This window comes from Talpa europaea (genome assembly GCF_964194135.1).
Source record: "Talpa europaea genome assembly, chromosome: 2".
Taxonomy (NCBI): domain Eukaryota; kingdom Metazoa; phylum Chordata; class Mammalia; order Eulipotyphla; family Talpidae; genus Talpa; species Talpa europaea.
Genome location: NC_140068.1, coordinates 27192769 through 27212385, shown reverse-complemented (window position 1 = coordinate 27212385; position 19617 = coordinate 27192769). Strand labels below are relative to the sequence as shown.

Genomic DNA, 19617 nt, shown 5'->3' with positions numbered 1-19617 from the left:
AAAAGAAAAATACCGGATGGTCTCACTCATAGCAGGAATCTAGAAAACTTAAATAAGGGACCAGGAAAATGAGTAACTATAAGAAAGTGAAAATCAAAATCAACAAAAAACTATGAACCAGAGACACTTTTAGGGGGGCGGGGGTGGGAGGGGAGGGATTGGGGTCAGAATGGGGGGGCTGCAATTGTATGGAGAATATAACAATAAAATTTATAAAAAAAAAAAATACATCATAAAACCTGGAAACAACCCAGATGTCCCCCACTACAGGATTGCTTGAATAAATTATAAAACATCTTCCCAAAGGAGGACAGTTATCTATAAACACAAATGGGAAATATTCCTCTCTACACTATGGAGCAATCTCCAGAATATACCAGGAAGTCTAAAAATGATCAAAGTGGAGAAAAATGAGTAGTGGGCTATCATTTATCTAATATCAGAAGGATAAACCATAAAGTGAAAATATAGAGAAGTTTATCTGGCAAGGAAGGAGGAAATAGAATAATTGCTAGACTTGCCATAGTGTGAGATTTGAGTTTTGGATCACCTAAATATTTTACATGCTTACAAAACAAAATTAAATATGAAAAATGCAATGCCTAAAAATTAAAAATGAAATGAAATAAAACAGCTCTACCAGGTATGCATTTGGTGGCTTAACTTTATGAAAATAACTATCATAGGCAAGCTAAAGCACAATCATTTTATTGTTACACACGTTTTGGGATATATCCCAAAAACAGAAACAACTAAAGAAAAGGAAACAACTTTATTTTCTGGGAATCACACTGTTGGTATTATGCTGGTGGTGTTATTCTGAGAATGCTGGGCATCAATGGAGTATAAAACAAATGAGTCATTATGTGATATTCTACTTATATTATCTGCTGTTTCCTGAGAACCAATATTCTCAGCAAAGAAAAAAGAAGATAAAAGTATACTCTGTCCTCTGAAAAGGCTTTACGCAATGACAAACCTAAAGGAAAGAACACTCCTAATATTCTCATCATAGTCTTAAAAGTACTTTTCTTTTTTTTCATTGATTAACTCTTTTTTTCTTACATCACTGCAGTTATCATAGTTCTCCCACCACTGTATCACCTGTGAACAAGCACCATATTCCCTAGTGTTTATCTCTTCCCTGCTTTGCCCTCCTCTCCCATGCATTTTTCAAAATGCATGAGGTCATTGGTTCCACGTGCTACCACAAATTAATCAGGTAACTCTCTCAGACTGCACCCCTTGTTTGCAGGTCTTGTACCAGGGGACCCTTAAGCACTTCATCAGTAATGATGGACTTGACTTTGCTGTGTGCCACTGTTCTATGGTCAGCTTGCTAGTTTTGACTTTTTCTTGACCTTTTGTTTGGTTTCTCTATATTACACAAAAGTGAGACAATCTGGTATTTATGTTTTTCCTTCTGACTAATTTTGGCTAGCATAATCCCTTCCAGCTCCATCCATGTAGCTGCAAATGCACGAGTTTGTCTTTTTTTTTTTTTTTTTTGATCACTGAGTAATATTTCGTTGTATAAATATACCACAACTCTTTGATCCATTTGCCAATTTTGGGTCATTTGGATTGTTTCCATTTCTTGCTATTGTAAATAGGAGTACATATTTCCTTTCAAATTAGTGTTTTTGTGTCCTCTGGGTAGAGTCTGAGGAGTGGAATCACTGGATCATATGGAAAATCCATTTTTAGTGTTCTGAGGAAACTCCACACAGCACTCCATAGTGGCTGGACCAATTTACATTACCACCAACAGTGTAAGAGTGTTCCTTTATCTCCACATCTTCTCCAGCATTTGTTGTTTTCATTTTTGTTTTTAATGTGGGCCATTTTTACTGAAGTGAGGTGGTATCACATTGTGGTTTTGACTTGCATTTCCCTGATAACTAGTGATATTGAACATTTTTCATATACCCATTGGCCATTTGCATTTGTTCTTTGGAGAAGTGAATTATTAGTTCTTTTGTCCATTTTTTTGACTGGGTCATTTCTTTGTTTTTGCTGAATTGTGTAAGTTCTTTGTAGATCTTTGATATCAGCCCCTTATCTGCCATATGGTGTGCAAATATTTTCTTCCATTCAGTAGGATGTTTCTTTGTTTTGATTATTGTCTCTTTTGCTGTACAGAAGCTTTTTAGTTTGATGTAGCCCCAGCTGTTAATCTCCTCCTTTGTTTTCCTTGCTTCTGAAAAAGAATACTCAAAGATATTTTTGAGGTTTACGTCATGGAGTGTTTTCCCCATGTTTTCTTCTATATATTTTATGCTATCAAGTCTTACATTCAAGTCTTTTATCCATTTTCTGTTCATTTTTATATCTAGTATGAGATAGTAGTCTAGTTTCATTTTTTTTTTTTGCATGTTGCAATCCAGTTTTCCCAACACTATTTATTGAAGAGATTTTCCTTATTCCAGTGTATAGTCTTTGCTCCTTTGTCATAGATTAGTTGACCATATGTGTCTGTTTTTGTTCCAATACCATACCGTTTTCATTATAATGGCTTTGCAGTATTATTTGAAGTCTGGGAATGTAATGCCTCCATTCTTCCCTCTTTCAGTCAGGAGAGCTTTCACTGTTCCAGGCTTTTTTTTTTTTGTTTTTTGGTTCCACATGAATTTCATCAATATTTGTTCTATTCTTTTGAAGAATGTCATTGAGATTTTTTTTTAAAGATTTATTTATGTATTTATTTATTTATTTATGTATTTATTTATACAAGCACTGGGTACAGTCAGAAGCGCAGGAGGGTGAGAGAATTCACTAGAGCCAGAGCGGGGAGCAGAACAGGCAGAAGGACCGAAGTACACTGCTGAGGGGAGCAGCGGGAGGCAGGAGAGGTCTGTGCACCATGCGGGACCCTCCTCCAGTGGCCGGGGAGCAGCCGGGGATCGAACCGGTGCTGCAGAGGCTGCGAGCAGCTTCGCAACCCAGCGCTCAGCGGCTGAGCCACCAGGGAGGCCCTCATTGAGATTTTAATTGGAATTGCATTGAATTTGTAAATTACTATTGGTAAGATGGCCATTTTTTATAATGTAAATTCTCCTGATCCATGTGCAGGAAATGTCTTCCCATTTCTTTGTGTCTTTTATTTTTTTAACAGCGTTTTATAGTTTCCCTTGTATAAGTCTTTCACTTCCTTTGTTAGGTTTAGTCCAGTATTTAATTTGGGGGCACACTATTGTAAATGAGATTTTTTTTTAATTTTGTACTCGAGATTGATTGTTTGCATAGAGGAAGGCTACTGATTTTTGTGTATTAATTTTGTAACCTGCTACTTTATAAAACTGGTTTATTCTTTAAATTAGTTTTTTGGTGTATTTTATAGGATTCACTCTATATCATCATATCATCTGCATTTCACTTCTTTCCCTATTTGGATTCCTTTTATATCTTTCTCTTGCCTAATAGCCCTAGCTAGGACTTCTATTATTATATTGAAAAGTAATGGTAATAGTGGACAACCTTGTCTTGTTCTAGATCTTAATGGGAAGGGTTTCAATTTTTCACTATTAAGGATGATATTAGCTGTGGTTTTGTCATATATGGCTTTTATTATGTTATATCTCTTTTATCCTAAGTTTTTCAAGGACCTTTATCATAAATGGATGTTGGACTTTATCAAATGTTTTTTCAGTGTCTTTGAATATGAGCATATGGTTTTTATTTATTTATTTGTTTGTTTATTTGTTTTTGTTAATGTGGTCAATTACTTTCATGGATTTTCAGATGTTGAACCATCCTTGTGTCCCTGGGATAAATCCCACTTGATGGTGATGTATAATCTTTTTGATGAATTGTTAGATTCTGTTTGTTAAGAAATTATTGAGGATTTTTGCATCTGTGTTCAATAGGGAGATTAGTCTGTAGTTTTCTTATTTTGTGTTATCTTTGTTTGGTTGTGGTATTAGTGTAATGCTGGCCTCATAAAATGAATTTGGTAGTTATTCTTTTTTCTCAATTTTTTGAAAGAGTTTTTTCTAGATAGGCATTAGTTCATCTCTGAACACTTTGTAGAACTCATTTGTGAAAACATCTGGTCCTGGGCTTTTGTTTTTTGGGAAGGTTTTGATTACTACCTCAATTTCACTGCTTGTAATTGGTTTAAGTTTTCCATTTCTTCTTTGTTCAGCTTTGAGTGATTATATAGATCTAAGAATTTATCCATCTCATCTAGATTGTTGAACTTGTTTGCATATAAATGTTCATAGTAATCTCTAATTATCCTCTGGATTTCCACTGTGTCTGTTGTCATCGCTCCTCTTTCATTTATAATCCTACTTATTTGGGCTTTCTCCCCTTTTTTGTGAGCATTGCTAGGGGTATGTCTATTTTATTTATTTTTTCAAGAATCAGTTTTTGGTTTCATTGATCTTTTGGTTTGTCTTTTTTATTTGTTTCATTTATTTCTGCTTTAATTTTTATTATTTCTTTTCTTCTACTGGCTTTTGGATTTTTTTTTTGTTCTTTTTCTAGTTCCTGAAAATGGGAGATTAGGTTATTTTCTTTGTGTTATTTCTTGATTCTAGATATAGGCCTGTGTTGCTATATACCACTTTTGCTGAGTCCCATCTGTTCTGGAAAGTTGTGTCATTTGTCTCAAGGTATTTTTAAGTTTCTTCTTTGATTTCCTCACTAACCTAATGGTTTCTCAGTAGCATGTTGTCCGGTCTCCATGTAATGGACAATAAAATATGGCCACTTCATGACTCTGTGTATCATCCTTGTGCAGGGGCCACATTAATCTTCTCTGTATTGTTTCAATTTTAGCGTATGTACTGCCAAAGTGAGCCCACAAAAGTATATTTCTATTAAATGGGACCAGAATTCCCTGAAGAATAATTTTATACTATTGGGTTGTTGGAAAAGCCCTCACACATTTTTGCTTAAAAAACATAGAAAAAAATATGTCATGAATTATCTGACAACCCAACAGATCTGGGTCCAACAGATCCAGATAAGCACAAGGAACTTTCTAGGATCGGGTCACATATATATAAATCTATGAGTTAAGATACTATTTTTACAGAAATTTTACCAATTTTTTTAAATAAAAGAGGAAGAAGAGTGAGAAGAGTGGAAGCAAAGGAACAGAGTGTGGGACTGAAAGAGTTTCATAGGTTATATCAACCAAATACATTGCCTGAACCTTATTTGGATGTTGATTCAAAGTGTAAAAAATAAAATCATGTGATGCAATTTTAATTTTAACACTGACTGGATATTTGTAATTAAGAATTACTGCTTTTTTTAAGTATGGTAAAAAATTATGGATTTATTTTTAATCATTCTATGTTTTAGAAATACACATTGAAATATTTATAGGTGACAAAATATAATTCAGAGATATGTTTTAAATTGATACCGAATAAAGAAACAGTTTGGGATATAAATAAGTTAGACTTAATTGTTATAAGTTAATGAATGTTTCAGGCAAGGTAATGAGTATTGAGTTCATATACTATTGTTTAAACTTCTGTACATGTGAAATTCTACTAAATAAAAAATGAATGTAGTTTTATCTATCATATATATGATAGATAGTAGCAATGAGAACACTCAGTACATAAAGATTTGTTTCTAAATATAGTCTGCTACTAATAGGAACCAGGGCTCCTTGAAGAAATAGATTCCTTCAAAGTTTTAGGGGAGAAAAGTACAGGGTGAGCCTGGAACATCTTGTGTTAGAAGGCAAAGAAGTAAAAGAATAAGGAGAAAGCATGTTACAAGGACATATAAAATAGCTTATAGGGCTCCCATTGGTTAAATTTTAGTAAAATCTAATGTCAAAGAAAAAATAATGATTTATAAATATTGGAGGAATAAAAAGTAAGCCAGCAGTTCACAGAACTATTCAAAACCAAAAAAAAAAAAAAAAAAAAGAAAAAAAAAAGAAAGAAAAGAAAACAGAAAGAAAGCAACTGGTACAGAAGACTGCCAGTAAATCAGCATAGAAGGAATTCCAGAACCAGAAAATCACCATTTTGCAAACATCTGGTTATTTTTTTTGGGCAAAGATTACAAATATAGGGTGAAATCACTGGTTGATAGATTTATTGTTAAAGACAAATAGGGTAGTCAGTCTCTTGGAGCACAGATCAGTAATTAATTGCTCACAAAAAAAAATCTCTTTACAATGGCAATTTACTGAACATCTATCTTCACCAAATCATCAAACTTCTATCACCTATGGAGAGATCATGTGATGTCATTGCCTTTTTCTGATATTGCAACTGGAGGCATATTTGCCTGTCATCCATTTGACTAGAAATGTTTAACTTGAATCCAGTCATGAAGCAATCAAGAATCTGATTTGGACTCTTCAAAAATATTAAAGAAGAAGCAGGATCTTATCTAGATTCAAGGAAACCAAACAGACATTACCCTTGTTTGAATCCCAGATGAGGATGGAGAAGGAAGAAGCTACAACAGGACAATATTTTAATGACTGAGCACATTTTAATATGACTGTATAGTAAATGTAATTTTGTTTTAGTGTTCACATTTTTTTAAGTATTATATCTGCTTTGTTTTATATGTCCTTGTTAAGATAGAAAGTGAGTGCATATCTGATAGTAGAACATACATACACAGATAGATGTGGAAAGAGAAAAATGATTATAAAATGCTAACTGTTGACTAGATCTACATAAAATCTTTGTTATTTACATGGGTATTTGTTATTCTACTCATTCAACTTCTCTATGGATCTGAAATTCTCAAAATAAGAAGCTAATGAACAATAAATTCTTTGAACAATATACTGTTATTCTTAGTGACATCTGAGTATCTTACTACGTACAGATAACGGAGCATCATTGCCTTTGTTCCGATGACTCTTATCCTTGGAGTTCTCTTTTTGATTCCATGCTTGCTCTGCAAATGACACCTCTAGGTTCACATCTGTTTCATAGACAGGTGACTTCTCAGGTACTGGTGTACTGAGATACTTTTCACCAACTAGGCTAGGTGCCTGGCCTGGAAGAAAAAAACAAGAGCTCCAATTCATATGCTCTGTTTATATCTTTTGTTTTAACTTCTAATATATCAACTCTATTAAAATCTTTGTGAAAAGCACTATTTACTATAAACAATAATTAAAGGTTATTTTACTGGGGCCTCCCTGGTGGCACAAGGGTTAAAGACATAGCGCTATCAAGCTATTGCCAGCCACTGCAACATGAGTTCCATCCCCAGCCAGGGAGCTAAACCACAACGTGCATCTTGTCTTACCTGCTGCTCCCCTCAGCAGTGTATTTCAGTGGATCTGCCTGTTCTGCTCCCCACTCTGTCTCTGGAGAATCCTCTCACCCCCCGAACCTTTGGCCTGCACCCCAACTCTTGTATGCATAAATAAATAAATCCTTAAAAAAATAAAATAAAGATTATTTTACTAGTGAAAAGTACACTCCACAAATCCCATAATGATGCGTGGGTGGGGAGAGGATGTGGTGACTACCAAGCCTAAGTTTAGTTGTGAATCCTTCTCTGGGGTCACAGTTCTTAGACTGGGTCCAACTTCAAAACATTGGTAGATGACCTCAAAGTCTGAGTAAAAATTAAAAATCTCATAAAAATTTATAGAATTAATTATTGATTTATTTTACATTAGGGATTAAAAGCAAAAAACCAAGGAGATTAGTGGTGATCTCTCTTAGAACCAGAGATGAGGACCAGATTCCTGGAGTAAACTCTTCCACACCCTGCATTTCCTTTCTGAATGTTGCCCATCTATCACAGGAAAAATTCCAAAACAAGAGTTAGTGCCAAAACCTGATCACTGTGGGAGTTAGGTATAGATGTACCTGGTACAGGAATCAGTAATTTTGAACCTGATTATGAAAGTTCTCACTTTCATAAACCTTTTTTCAGATACTTACATCAACATTTCCAGGATATATTTTGCTTAACTTTGGGGGTTTTTGTTTGTTTTTTTTATTTTTTTGGGGGTGGTGGTGATCTGTTTGTTGTTAGTCCCCCAGGAAAGAAATAACATGCAAAAACCCTCTGAAAACACCAGCTTTAAATTTGGAAGAAAGTATTTTCAAATATTATTATTTGGTAAGTTTTGGGTTCTAACTATAACTCACATTAAGAAAACCACGGAGCCAATGACAGGATTACTTATATTTATTCACTGCAAGCCTTTAATTCATGGTGAGTAGCTATGAATTGAAATAAGCTTACATGGTGTACCTATATGCTTACATAATAACAATTTGACAGGAAAGAAAGGTAACTAATTTTTTTTAAATGTATGTACTGTGTACATATTATTAAAACTGCTGCCTTCCCCCAAAAAATGCATATACTCATTTATATTAAAAAAAGTTTTACCCCCCCAAAAATTCTTAAGTAAATATAAATCTAGTCTTATTCATTCCTGTTTAGTAAACAGGGTGAGTTTTGTACACAGACAACCTGTGCAGTCACACCAAGATTCCATGCTCAGAAGGTCCCCACGTTCGACTTAATGCTCTACTGCTGCAGAATTAAAATTTGAACACAAAGCCCTACATTTTCAGTTTGCACTGAGCCATACAAATTATAAAGCTGATCCTCAGGGAATCTCACAGCTAAGTAAGTAAGTAAAAATTTACCTATGTCAATGCTAAAAATAAGAATAATTTTGAAGCTCCCTGATAGTAGCTATCTGCAGTCAGTAATGCCATTTATGCTTTTCCAGCAGCCATGACAATTCTTTTTAATTAGAATAACTATGCTTTTTAACGATTAATTTTTAAAGCATTAACTTAAATGTCAAAGCACAATTTTCATTTTATTTTCCCACTCGTTTACAGTGTTGTATGTTTTACTGTGAATATGTTTGTTGGTTTCCTAGGAAACCATTCTAAGAAGGGCAAAATGATTAGCCATAGTCTCAAATTAGAAGCTACCTTTCCAGAATATATCTATTAAAAAGATTGTTTGCAGACAAGGATCTTAAAACTTGTCTCTTTTCTCCTAAACACCCCCATGCCTCAGTTATAATCAATACCAAATGTCCTGTGCTGAATTTGAAATGGAGTAGAGAAATTATAATGAAGCTAGAACACATTTAAAACAAGGCAAAAATGCTGAAGTATGGTACTTGAGCATCTAAAGGTTCAAATGTTTAAACAAATGAAGGCAGATAGAATCAGATTCAGAGGTGATAGCAGGGTGTTGCTACAAAAAATGGATAGATAGTTACTTGGCCAGTAAAAGTAGTGAATCAGTTATCTATCTATTCTCAAAGAGAAAAAATTAATAGTAAATGCTAAGATAAAGTGCAAATAATAAATTATTTTCTCTTCTAGTTTTCAAGAGGACAATGGCATTGGGTTATAAATATTTTATCAAACTCTTGCAAGTTTTTCAGTCTACTCCAAATATTCTGAAGTGCCTTTTTTTTTTAAATTTTCCTTTCTCCATGGAAACCCAAAGAAGATAAGAAAATGTATATATTAATGTGAAAGTATTTTAAATTATATGAGCATTATTAGTAATTAATATTATTAATGTCTCTCAGACAGTGGTTCTTTCAAATTGTATGGAGTTGTACAATTTGGTGAAGAGTTGATCTGACATTCAGTAGATTAATTAATTTGAAATATGACAACACTTGCAACATTAACATTTTGTCACTTTTTCATTTAGAATAGTATCTTTCACTGAACTTACATAAAAATGTGGGTAAAATGTTTAAAATAGACTGTATCTTCCACCCCTGCAGATTTCAAGCAGAAAGCACTCCACTTCTGAACTGCGCATAATGTTTTACATTCATTTCATTCTGAATCTCTGGAGGTTAGCCTAACACTGGTTAATTCACTGGCTTGCAGGAGAGCATGGCATTGGCCAGAGCAGGTGCAGTAGCAAATACTCAGTGACTTGGATGGCTTTACACACATTCTTATTATTTGGATTGGAGGCTCTATGCCCACTTCATAGAATACCAGCAAAAGCAGATGTATATCAGGCATTATGCTTGTCGCATTTTACTGGCCTGCTGCAAGCCAGGCTGGAAAGTACTCATATAATGAACTTGTCTTCCAGAACTTCCATTTATATAGCCTACATCATCATTTCTGGCAAAAGAGGAAAACATCAAGGAAGGACAATGTTTTCCCCAGTATTCATTTAGAACTCTCCAATCACTCTTCCCCAAAGCATATTGATAGTGGCATAAAAGGTTCATCTGTCTCTCTTGATGACCCAGCACTCTAGCAAGCCAGTGCTGACTATTCCAGCTTGCTTGCCACTTCAGTGTTTGCTGGGACACAGACCTGGGGAAACACCCAGTAATTTCATTCTGATATAAAACATATAACTAAAGAAACCTCTACAGAATAGGAGAAAGGAGAAAGGAAGTGCTTTTACAGATAAAAATATAGAAGCACGCCTATATTTTCATTTTTAAAGGTACTTGCTATTTACAATGTTTTTCTCATAGTTACATGTTTTATATCAGAATGAAATTACTGGATGTTTCCCCAAGTCTATGTACCAGTAAACACTGATATGTTATACACACATACCCATAGATATATGTGTGCATGTGTATATGCACATATTAATATATAATGCAATATTACCATTAAAATTTTATATATATGTAAGTGTGTGTGTGTATTATAGGCAGTGTTGCAAGAGATAAGTTTTGAGAAAATGTATGGAAGGAAAAGTACAGATACTAGAAACTCAAAAATGTCCCACATCACTTTGGACCAATCCCTGATTTTTATAGGAATATTGGGTAGACTTTCCGGTCTTCCACAGTTTAATTATACTCTTCCCTCACTGTTTCCAATCCAAATACAACACTATTAATGGCATTAACACTGCAGGTAGAAGTCTTAAGAACGTAAACAAGAGAAAAGGACAAATTTCAAGTTGTAATCCACCAGCCACAGATCAGCTTTACTATAATGTGCTATGTAAGAACACATTAAAGATTAAATTTTTCAAGTTATATAACCCTAATTTAGGAAATTTTCCCTTTTTGTAATCAAATGAAAGTTTTAAATTCTTTCTTGGTAAGTACAAATTGAGCCTTCATATTTGCTTTCATACATGCCTTGAATTTATAACTCATCATTGTATTGAAATATATAGCAAAGGAAAAGCATAAAAAGGAAGTTATAATAAATTGCTAAAGGAATCTTAACTTTTTTTAAGTTTTCCTAAACTTTCTGGAAAGCAATCCACTTATGAATTAAGAACTTCAGATTTGAGAATGGGGCTCTATATTCACTGGCTCTACTTACTAGCAAAGCCCTACTAGCAATATATAAACCTCAGTTCTCTCATCTGTTAAACATGTTAAGAACAGCACTACCTACATAGAGTCATTGAGTATGTTTAATGAGGTAAACATTTCTACATAGGACCTGGGCACATGGTAATTGCAATGGAGAGAGACTGCAAAGAGATACATGGACATTTAAAAAAAAAAAATCCAAGTTCCATTATATGTTCACTCAGCCTGATGTAATTTTCCACTTGAGCACCTTATATTAGTATTTTAAGAGAATTTGCTTATTTTAACAGAATTTGCTTATGAGAATCAAAAATGAATGTTTTAAAAAGTTATATCTGTTTTTTATCCTAATAAGTGGGAAAATACAAGAGAACAGACTCAACATACCATCTTTTTCTTGATATTTGTTTTCATGTGTTCTGACTGACTGCGATTCAGTGCCATCTGGAGCCTAAAGATAGAAAACAGGCCATTTAGTCATCTCCAACTTACAGCCAGAGAAACAGTATTGTAAATAATTCCATGGCTAACCTTTAGTGTACAAAAAATGTACTCAGAATGCTAACAATCACAGAAAGAAAAGAGCTATGGCTATTCTCATCAAGCTATCATCCAACAGATATTTAATTACCCACAACTTGCAGGACACAATACTAAACCCTGTGGGGAATATGAAAAACATTGAAAGTGTCTCTGCCATCAAGAATGCCACTGTATAGTGTAGGGAAAAGATAAAAACATATCAGAAAGCCAGTAATATCCATCAACAGAGGAGTGGATAAACAAAATCTAGCTTAGCCATACAATGGGAAATTATTGGGCAATAAAAAGAAATGAAGTGGTGACATGCTACAGCAGGGAGGAGCTTGAAGACCTTTTACTAAGTGAAAGGAACTAGTCATAAAGGCTATTTCACTTAAGTGAAATATGCAGTTCAGGCAAGTCAGAGATAAAAAGAATGGTTAGGGAGAGGGAACTATGGGGAATGACCCCTAATGTGTGTGGGTTTTCTTTGGGGGATGATGAAAATGTATTAAGATTGATCTTGATGATGATTCATAATCTGTAATATCTGTTATTATCTTTACTAACCACTGAATAGTAGACTTAAATGGGTGAGTTAGATGGTACGTGAACTGCTATTTCAAAAATATTGTTATAAAAGCAAAATTACAAGTTGACATGTAAAATAGAATTTTTCAAATCTTTAAAAAGCTAATAATAAAGGTGAGATAAATAAAGGTGCTCCTTTTCAAGGGGTTGAAGCAATGATCTCAGTATAGCCCTGCAAGGGTTTATAGATGAGATAAAACATAGCGGGCTCCCTTCACCAGTAAGTACAGCCAGGCAGTACCTCCTCTTTTCCAAGTAGGCTTTAGAAGGAATTCAAAATCAGAAAGGGATGTCTAAAGCAATGAGACACAAAGGTCCTTTTGAATCCATTATTTTAAAACTAAAGCATTTTACTGGATTTTCACCTCCATACAAAAGAAGGTAGATTTTCTAATCCCCTGATCACATATTTCACCTCAAGCTATTGACCAAGAACTCTGCTCTCCACTGGGTGCCTCAGAAAAATCTAGAAAAGCCCTGGGGCAGGTACATAGAGTCCATTAGTGTATCACTTAGAGACAAGACAGCAGAGAGTTCACCCCTGAACAAGATGGGTTAGCTGTGCAAGTACACTTAAACAAAGATTTTCTGGTAAACAGACAACAAACTTACAGTATCAATAAATATAGTACCATAAATGTATTTTTTCTTCCTTATGATTTTCTTAATAACAATTAAGAGTACAGTATGTAACACAGACAACACATAAAATACAGGTTATGTTATCAGTGAGACTTCCAGGCAACAGCAAGCTATTAGTAGCTAAGTTTGGGGGGTATCAACATTTGCATGCAGATTTTACACTCTATGGGGGTCAGCACCGCTAACTCCTACATTATTCAAGAATCAACTATATCGCAATGACCACCAAGTCACAGAAGTGGTATGAGGTGATGGCACTACTTCAGTCCCTTCAGGACAGAGCAATATTATTCTCCTTGCCCTGCCCACAATCCCACTAGTCCTCCATAGCACACTAAACGTGGTAAGTCTAATCTGATCTTACCTATGAGCACATATTTTGGAGGATGTGGTCAAAATTGTTTTCTGTAACAATTGAAGATGACAATGCAGATGGTATTCACATCTGTATTATATTACCTAGTGTCAGCAGGGACTTCATGGGGCAGCATTTAAAATGGATGAGCTGAATATGTACTTATTTGAGAATGGAAGAACTACAAGTGAAGATGGCTGGCCCCTCTTTGCTTGAGAGATGCAGATACATTTCTAATGTGCTGCAGTGTTTCAATTAAAGGCCTGCAGTGTAAGCAAGTTAACATTATTTTAATTTACTTGTGCTATTTCTCTACTAATGACTCCATCAGATGATACAATTCACCAATTACCTTGGACTCAAACCATGTGGTTTAGACATTACCAGGAATTTACTAAAAAAATGCTGCTTATAACACCGAGTAGCAACATCTTCTTGGAGGCTGGCAGGAATCCCACAGTATATATTTTGCAGAAACTCAGCTCTCTACCCCCTCCTCCTTTTAACTTCCTCTTAACTCCCTCAGGGAGGGTTCTTTAATTGAGAGGGAAATGTCATACTACTATATATTTTTACTATTCATATTTCCACAGCTGGAAACCTTGTCTAGTCCTTCAACTCCAGTGAAATGGAGTTGGATGGTTAGCAGTTTAACTGCTTCACTGCAGCAAGAGATATGCCTGGAGCAATCCAGTCACCCCCCAAACTCCTATAAAATGGACTGGATTTGATCCACAATTGACCATGCAAATAGAGTAGAAATCTGCAGCAGTGCAAGATTTTTTGGAAGAAGGAAATATCCACAAAAAGCAAAAAACCTCTACATGACAGAAAGATACCTTAAATAGAAGCCCTTTCATTCTCTCATTTCTTTTAAGGAATCTTAAACTTTTGATTGTCCTTTATAGCTAAATATCATCTTGTGGTTGAATTACTTACTATCAGAATCATGTATGGAAACCAAACTACAGTAGGATGCATAGGCATTAAAAGCACATACTTTATAGAGTCAGACAAATTCAGGGTTTCTATCTATGGGACATTGAGCAAGTTACTTAAAATCTATGAGCCTCAGCCTCAAATGGAAATGATAATGCCTCCATCACAGGACAGCTGTAAAGATTAAATGGAATAAGGCATGAAAAGCAGTTAGCACAGTAATAGTCAGTAGTGGTGACAGCAATTATTATTGTTATTATCAAGACAATCTTTGTTCAAGATTCCTTTTCTTTGTTCTCATTCCACCCACCCGCTGGGTCTCCTAGGCCAGAGTTATTCAAAGTATATCTGACAACAAGCCACATTGTAAATCAACTTTGATCCTAAGAATGCTTTTTTTCTTTTTTTAAGTAGCAAGACTTCCTGATGATATCAATCTATACTTTGTGCAAACACCTCGTGTCCTCATGGACAAGCAATGAAGAGTTCACAAACTAGCTGTTTTGAGCAGCACTGTTCTAGGTTAAGTAGATCTCATACTGGTACCAGGTCTTCCTTGATATCTCTGTCAGTCCCCCAGCCTCTACTAGACTCCAACTGCTTCTGCTAATAATACATTAATCATCATGACAAATATTTATTGAAGTCTTCTATGTACAAGGCACCCTGTATGCAAAGAGGAATTATTTCAGGGTTCTTACTTTATATATCAGCCACAACCAGCTCCCTCACATTTCACTTGCACTGATCCACAAATGAGTCTAGAAAAAAGCAAACATTGCTACAATGGTTCACAGATAAAGAGAAATGCTCTACCTCTGCTTCTCTGTAAGTGACACTTGGCAGTTGTGTCCTCTGGGAGGTTAGGGTCACTTTTAATGCCCAACCCCCATCTCAAGTATTACTGTACTGACTTTCAACCTGTGTAATTTGCTTTGCCCCATCAACCTATATTCTAGAATAGCCATTAAGTCCTTCTTGATCGTGGCCAGCATGGAGATTTAGTGCTTGACATATAAGTGCCCACAGATTTTCAGTCATTTGAATTAAGTTGGATTAGTCCAGCTGATTCTTAGGAATTATTTCTTTGCTTTAACATCAAAAAAGAAAACCTCAAAATCACAGACAGTGTTGTAAACCAATGCTATCTCAATTTAAAAAAAAAAAAGTTACTGGAAAAAAAGAAAACCTACTTTTTTGCTTGACTCTGTCTGTTGAGCAAATATATCTCTGACATCAGGAATCTGGTACTGTTTGTTTTTTTTCCTCATGGTCTGGGAGACAGTTTCTATTCGTTTCCGAACAGCTGCTTCCTGGGTCCTGGTCAGCGTGGAAAAAAGCATTATGGTTTCTTGGGGATCTCCAGGAGATTCTCCAACAAGACTGGAGAAACCAGCCTCCTTAAGCCATTCTTTTTCCAATTCACCCTCTAAGACAGTAGAGAAAAAATATTATTTCAGTTACAAAATACGAGAACATTTATATTTTTTAAGCTGCTCCAAAATTCTCACTGAAACTCTTCTATTGCTACCAAACCACAGTGCTGAGAAGCTTGGACAAGTGCCATAAACTCCAGCCACAAAGATATCAAATTTTAGATCCATTTCACATATACCAATTAAAAATTTTAAATGACTCCACATGAAATTAACCTCTACAACTTTCCTATAGATTAACTAGAGGAAGATAATACTGTTCCCTTTTCAGAGATGAGCAAGCAATGAAAAGATAACTTTGTTCCATCAAGTTACAGAAGGAAGTCAATGCTGGGGATATCGATGCAAGCCGTTTCTTGGCTCAAATTCAGCACTACCCCAGAGTTCCACACTAATTGATGGAAAGACATATTTTCTCTGTTCACTATTGCTGACGTGGAGTGTAACAAAGAATAAAGAGCATCTGGACATCAGGAACTAATCAATTTCAAATTAATTTTTAATTCTCCTAGTCAGCATATCAGTTGTGTTTACAAATTTAAAAAAATACATTTAGCAAAAAAAATAACTTAATATAGGAACCTAATTAAATAACTGAATCAGTTCAAAATACTAACAGCAGGAAACAGTAAAGCAAATATTGTATGAGAGCCAATGAAATTATTGAAAAGCATGAAGATAATGAAGATATGATCACTCCAAACTCCAAGTATATGGAGGAAAGTGGAAGACCAAAGACTTGGGACACAAAAGACCTGTGTCCATACCCCATATCTTTACCTTAATAGCCCTGTTGCTTAGCCTCAAGTCAACTCTGCTTATCTAGAAACTAAAGCATAGCTCTTCTGGCAGCTCATAACTAAATGTTATATGGAAAGAACTTTGCTGATCTCGACTGGAGCCTATGTCACATGATACAGCACTGACCATTTGCCTGTCTATCTTTGTAGACTATATAAACTCCTTGGGGGCGGAAATTAATTACCTTGGCTTCAGGAAGTATAATAGTACCAGGCATTCTGCATGCCAAGCAACACAAAATGTTTACTGACATGAAAAGTCAGCCATCATTATTAGAAGCTGTTAAGGTAGAACTCAATATAAAGTAGAACTCAGAACTTTGATACATAAAACCTAATCACCAGGAAAAAGCTGACACTGTCATGAGGAAAGCAAACAAGACTGCATTATGGAATCACATGTTCCATTGAGAAGCAGTTAAACTCAAACAATTTAAAGTGAAAGAAAAGATATGGGCAAGTAGAAACACTGCTAGTTCTTGATAATAACATTTATGAACTATAATCTATGCATTCATTTTAATCTTGGAGAATTATAAAATTGCTAATGACATGGCTATGTATGAGGCTTGAATGTCATTTCCTATAGAATACTTTCTCCTTATTCAGCAAACTGCCAGAATACTGCTTCCATCTTATAACACTGAGACACAAAGGTCAAGAAGATTATTAATTACCACAACCTAGTTCAACTTCGTTGGTAACACATTTGAGAAAGAGTGAGAGTAAAGTGGAAAAGAACACAAAAGAGCTGATTGTAATTTTCCTTAACAAGTTAAAGAAATGCTAAATTAAGAAAAATCACAGCTCTTTTTAAAGTATTATTGGTAGATTTTTCAAGAAATACACAGCAAGGGAGAAAAACCTATATATGAAGACTTGGCTACTTAAACAACTCAATACTATATCATTTAGTTGTGAGTTCTTTGTTGAAATGGAGGTCACTATTCATTGGGTCAGAAATGAATAGAATGTATGATACTTTTTTGACATTTATGTCAATGTGCACATCAAATATATACAAATGTCTGAATGGCACAAGGTATAAAAAGCAAGCTAATATAATAGATCCCAGAATTGGGCATCAAAAACTTAGTGAAGATTTGAATTTAAAAGACTGAAAGAAACAGAATGAAATTTAAAAGGGGGTAGGGCATAGTTAAGTCTTTCATTTTTCTTTCAGAACATCAAGTTTAGTCATTGAGACACTAAATATAGTAGAAAGAGGCTTGAGAGAAAATACAAACCAAATATAAGAAAGAAGCAAATACAAAAATAAAAAAAGGTTATGACATCTTCCACTGTCCAAATCTATACCCTTAGATTAGCAGGCCAAACTCATGCATACAATCTTAAGGACTGTATTTTGAAAGATAAAATGACCAGGAATGGAATAGATTTGAAAACCACCCACAATGAAGGACTGAATCGTCCTTCTAGAAAGGACTTGGCTAGGAACTTTTAAAAATAGACTTATTCTGCTTTTTCAAAGGGCAAAATCCTAGCAAAGGAGTCAAAGGTAAATTATAGTAGATTTTATTTAAGATCATGATAACTCAACCTCACCGACAAATAGAAAATCAGTATCATTGCAAAGTAGCAAGTTTCCAATCAGCATCTAAACTCACTAGAAGCCAAATGACCATGGACTAGGATATCACAAAAGGAAGTTAAAAGTTTAGATGATTTCAAAGATCAAGTTTAACACATTTAACACTAAGAATCAACGATATAGCAAGGTTAGACCAAAGATTCTAGCCATATCTAAAACTGAGTGAACTTATTCATTCCATTCATATTTGGAAGTTGCATCCAAAAATTTGCAACAAACAAGTGATTTCCAAGGTGAAAGTCAACTTGCATTAGCCTTTTATCGGTTTTGTTATCTTTGTTTATTTACATAGTTTGTTCTCTTTCTTTCCATGCATTCATCTCTTATAAATAAATGCCTATACAAACAAACAAAAAGTTTCATTTATTTAATTATTACCATCAGGTTCTTTGACAATTACCACCTCTTGATCTTGTTTGTCTTCACTAGATATATTCATATCTTCCATTGCCATAAAGTAGTCCTCCATAGGCAATTCGTGCAAAGAATCCTGGGAACTTGATCGACCAAATGGGCATTTTTCCGTAACTTTGGTGACTTCCTGATTTATAGTATACTGGCCGTACCTGTGACTATAAATTGAAAAAAGTTATTCATTTATCACATGCGTAGGTGGTACAGTTTCTAAAATAGCATAACTCCCTAAGTTCTACTTAATAAAACCAAATGTATATCATGACACCTTACCTTGAAGTGCTACTGAAGTATTCTATACTTCTAGAATAAGAAATTTCATTTTTTACAGAAAAGTACAGTGAAGAACAAAAAACAATGTGATAAATCATTTTTCCATTCCCACTTAAATCATTTTGACTCCTTTAAACCTGAAACTTTGTCCTTACGAAGCAACAGGTTAAATTGTGATTACAGATGATTATTTTGGGGTTAAGTTTTACATAATATTTCATTACTTATCATTTTTATCTGTAAACTAAATTCATATACCAAATATCTACAATCAATGAATGAAGTACTAATTAAAATTCCATTTTAATTCTGACACCAAAACATAACTTTAAAAAATGACATATTAAATTCTGTTATAGCCTATATTGAAAGCAACTTTTAATCTTTACTTACAAATATACCCATTAGTTATACATATTTTAAAACATTGTAAAAATTCATTTATTGGCAATTCTGAATATTTAGAAATAATCTCCTAAAAAGCTATGTAAATAGAATCTATTCTACCTGTTACTAAAACTGAATTAAAAGAGCTGACAACAAAACCCATGTATAAATTTTTTTTACAATTGTTAACATTGAGATAGAAAGCGGAGAGCCTAATTATTAAGAAGGCAAACATTTTCAGTTATGATGCTTCCCATAATTGAGAATATCCAGTAACTATTAAAATATAACTTTAAGGGCCTCCCCTGGTGGCGCAGCGGTTGAGCCTTGGGTTGCGAGGCTGCCCGCTGCCTCTGCAGCACCAGTTCGATCGCGGCCACCGGTGAGGGTCC

At 34.6% G+C, this 19617-nt stretch overlaps 1 protein-coding gene across 1 annotated transcript in view; it reads right to left on the bottom strand.

The window, feature by feature from the left end:
- ARHGAP18 (Rho GTPase activating protein 18) overlaps positions 1 to 19617 on the bottom strand; it is a 131202-nt gene that overhangs the window by 44416 nt on the left and 67169 nt on the right. The window contains exons 2-5 of the mRNA XM_084228853.1: positions 18530 to 18723; positions 15497 to 15732; positions 11642 to 11705; positions 6815 to 6990 (exon numbers count right to left, since the gene is read on the bottom strand). Coding sequence (XP_084084979.1) covers positions 6815 to 6990; positions 11642 to 11705; positions 15497 to 15732; positions 18530 to 18723 — 670 coding nt within the window. The remainder of the gene's footprint in view (positions 1 to 6814; positions 6991 to 11641; positions 11706 to 15496; positions 15733 to 18529; positions 18724 to 19617) is intronic.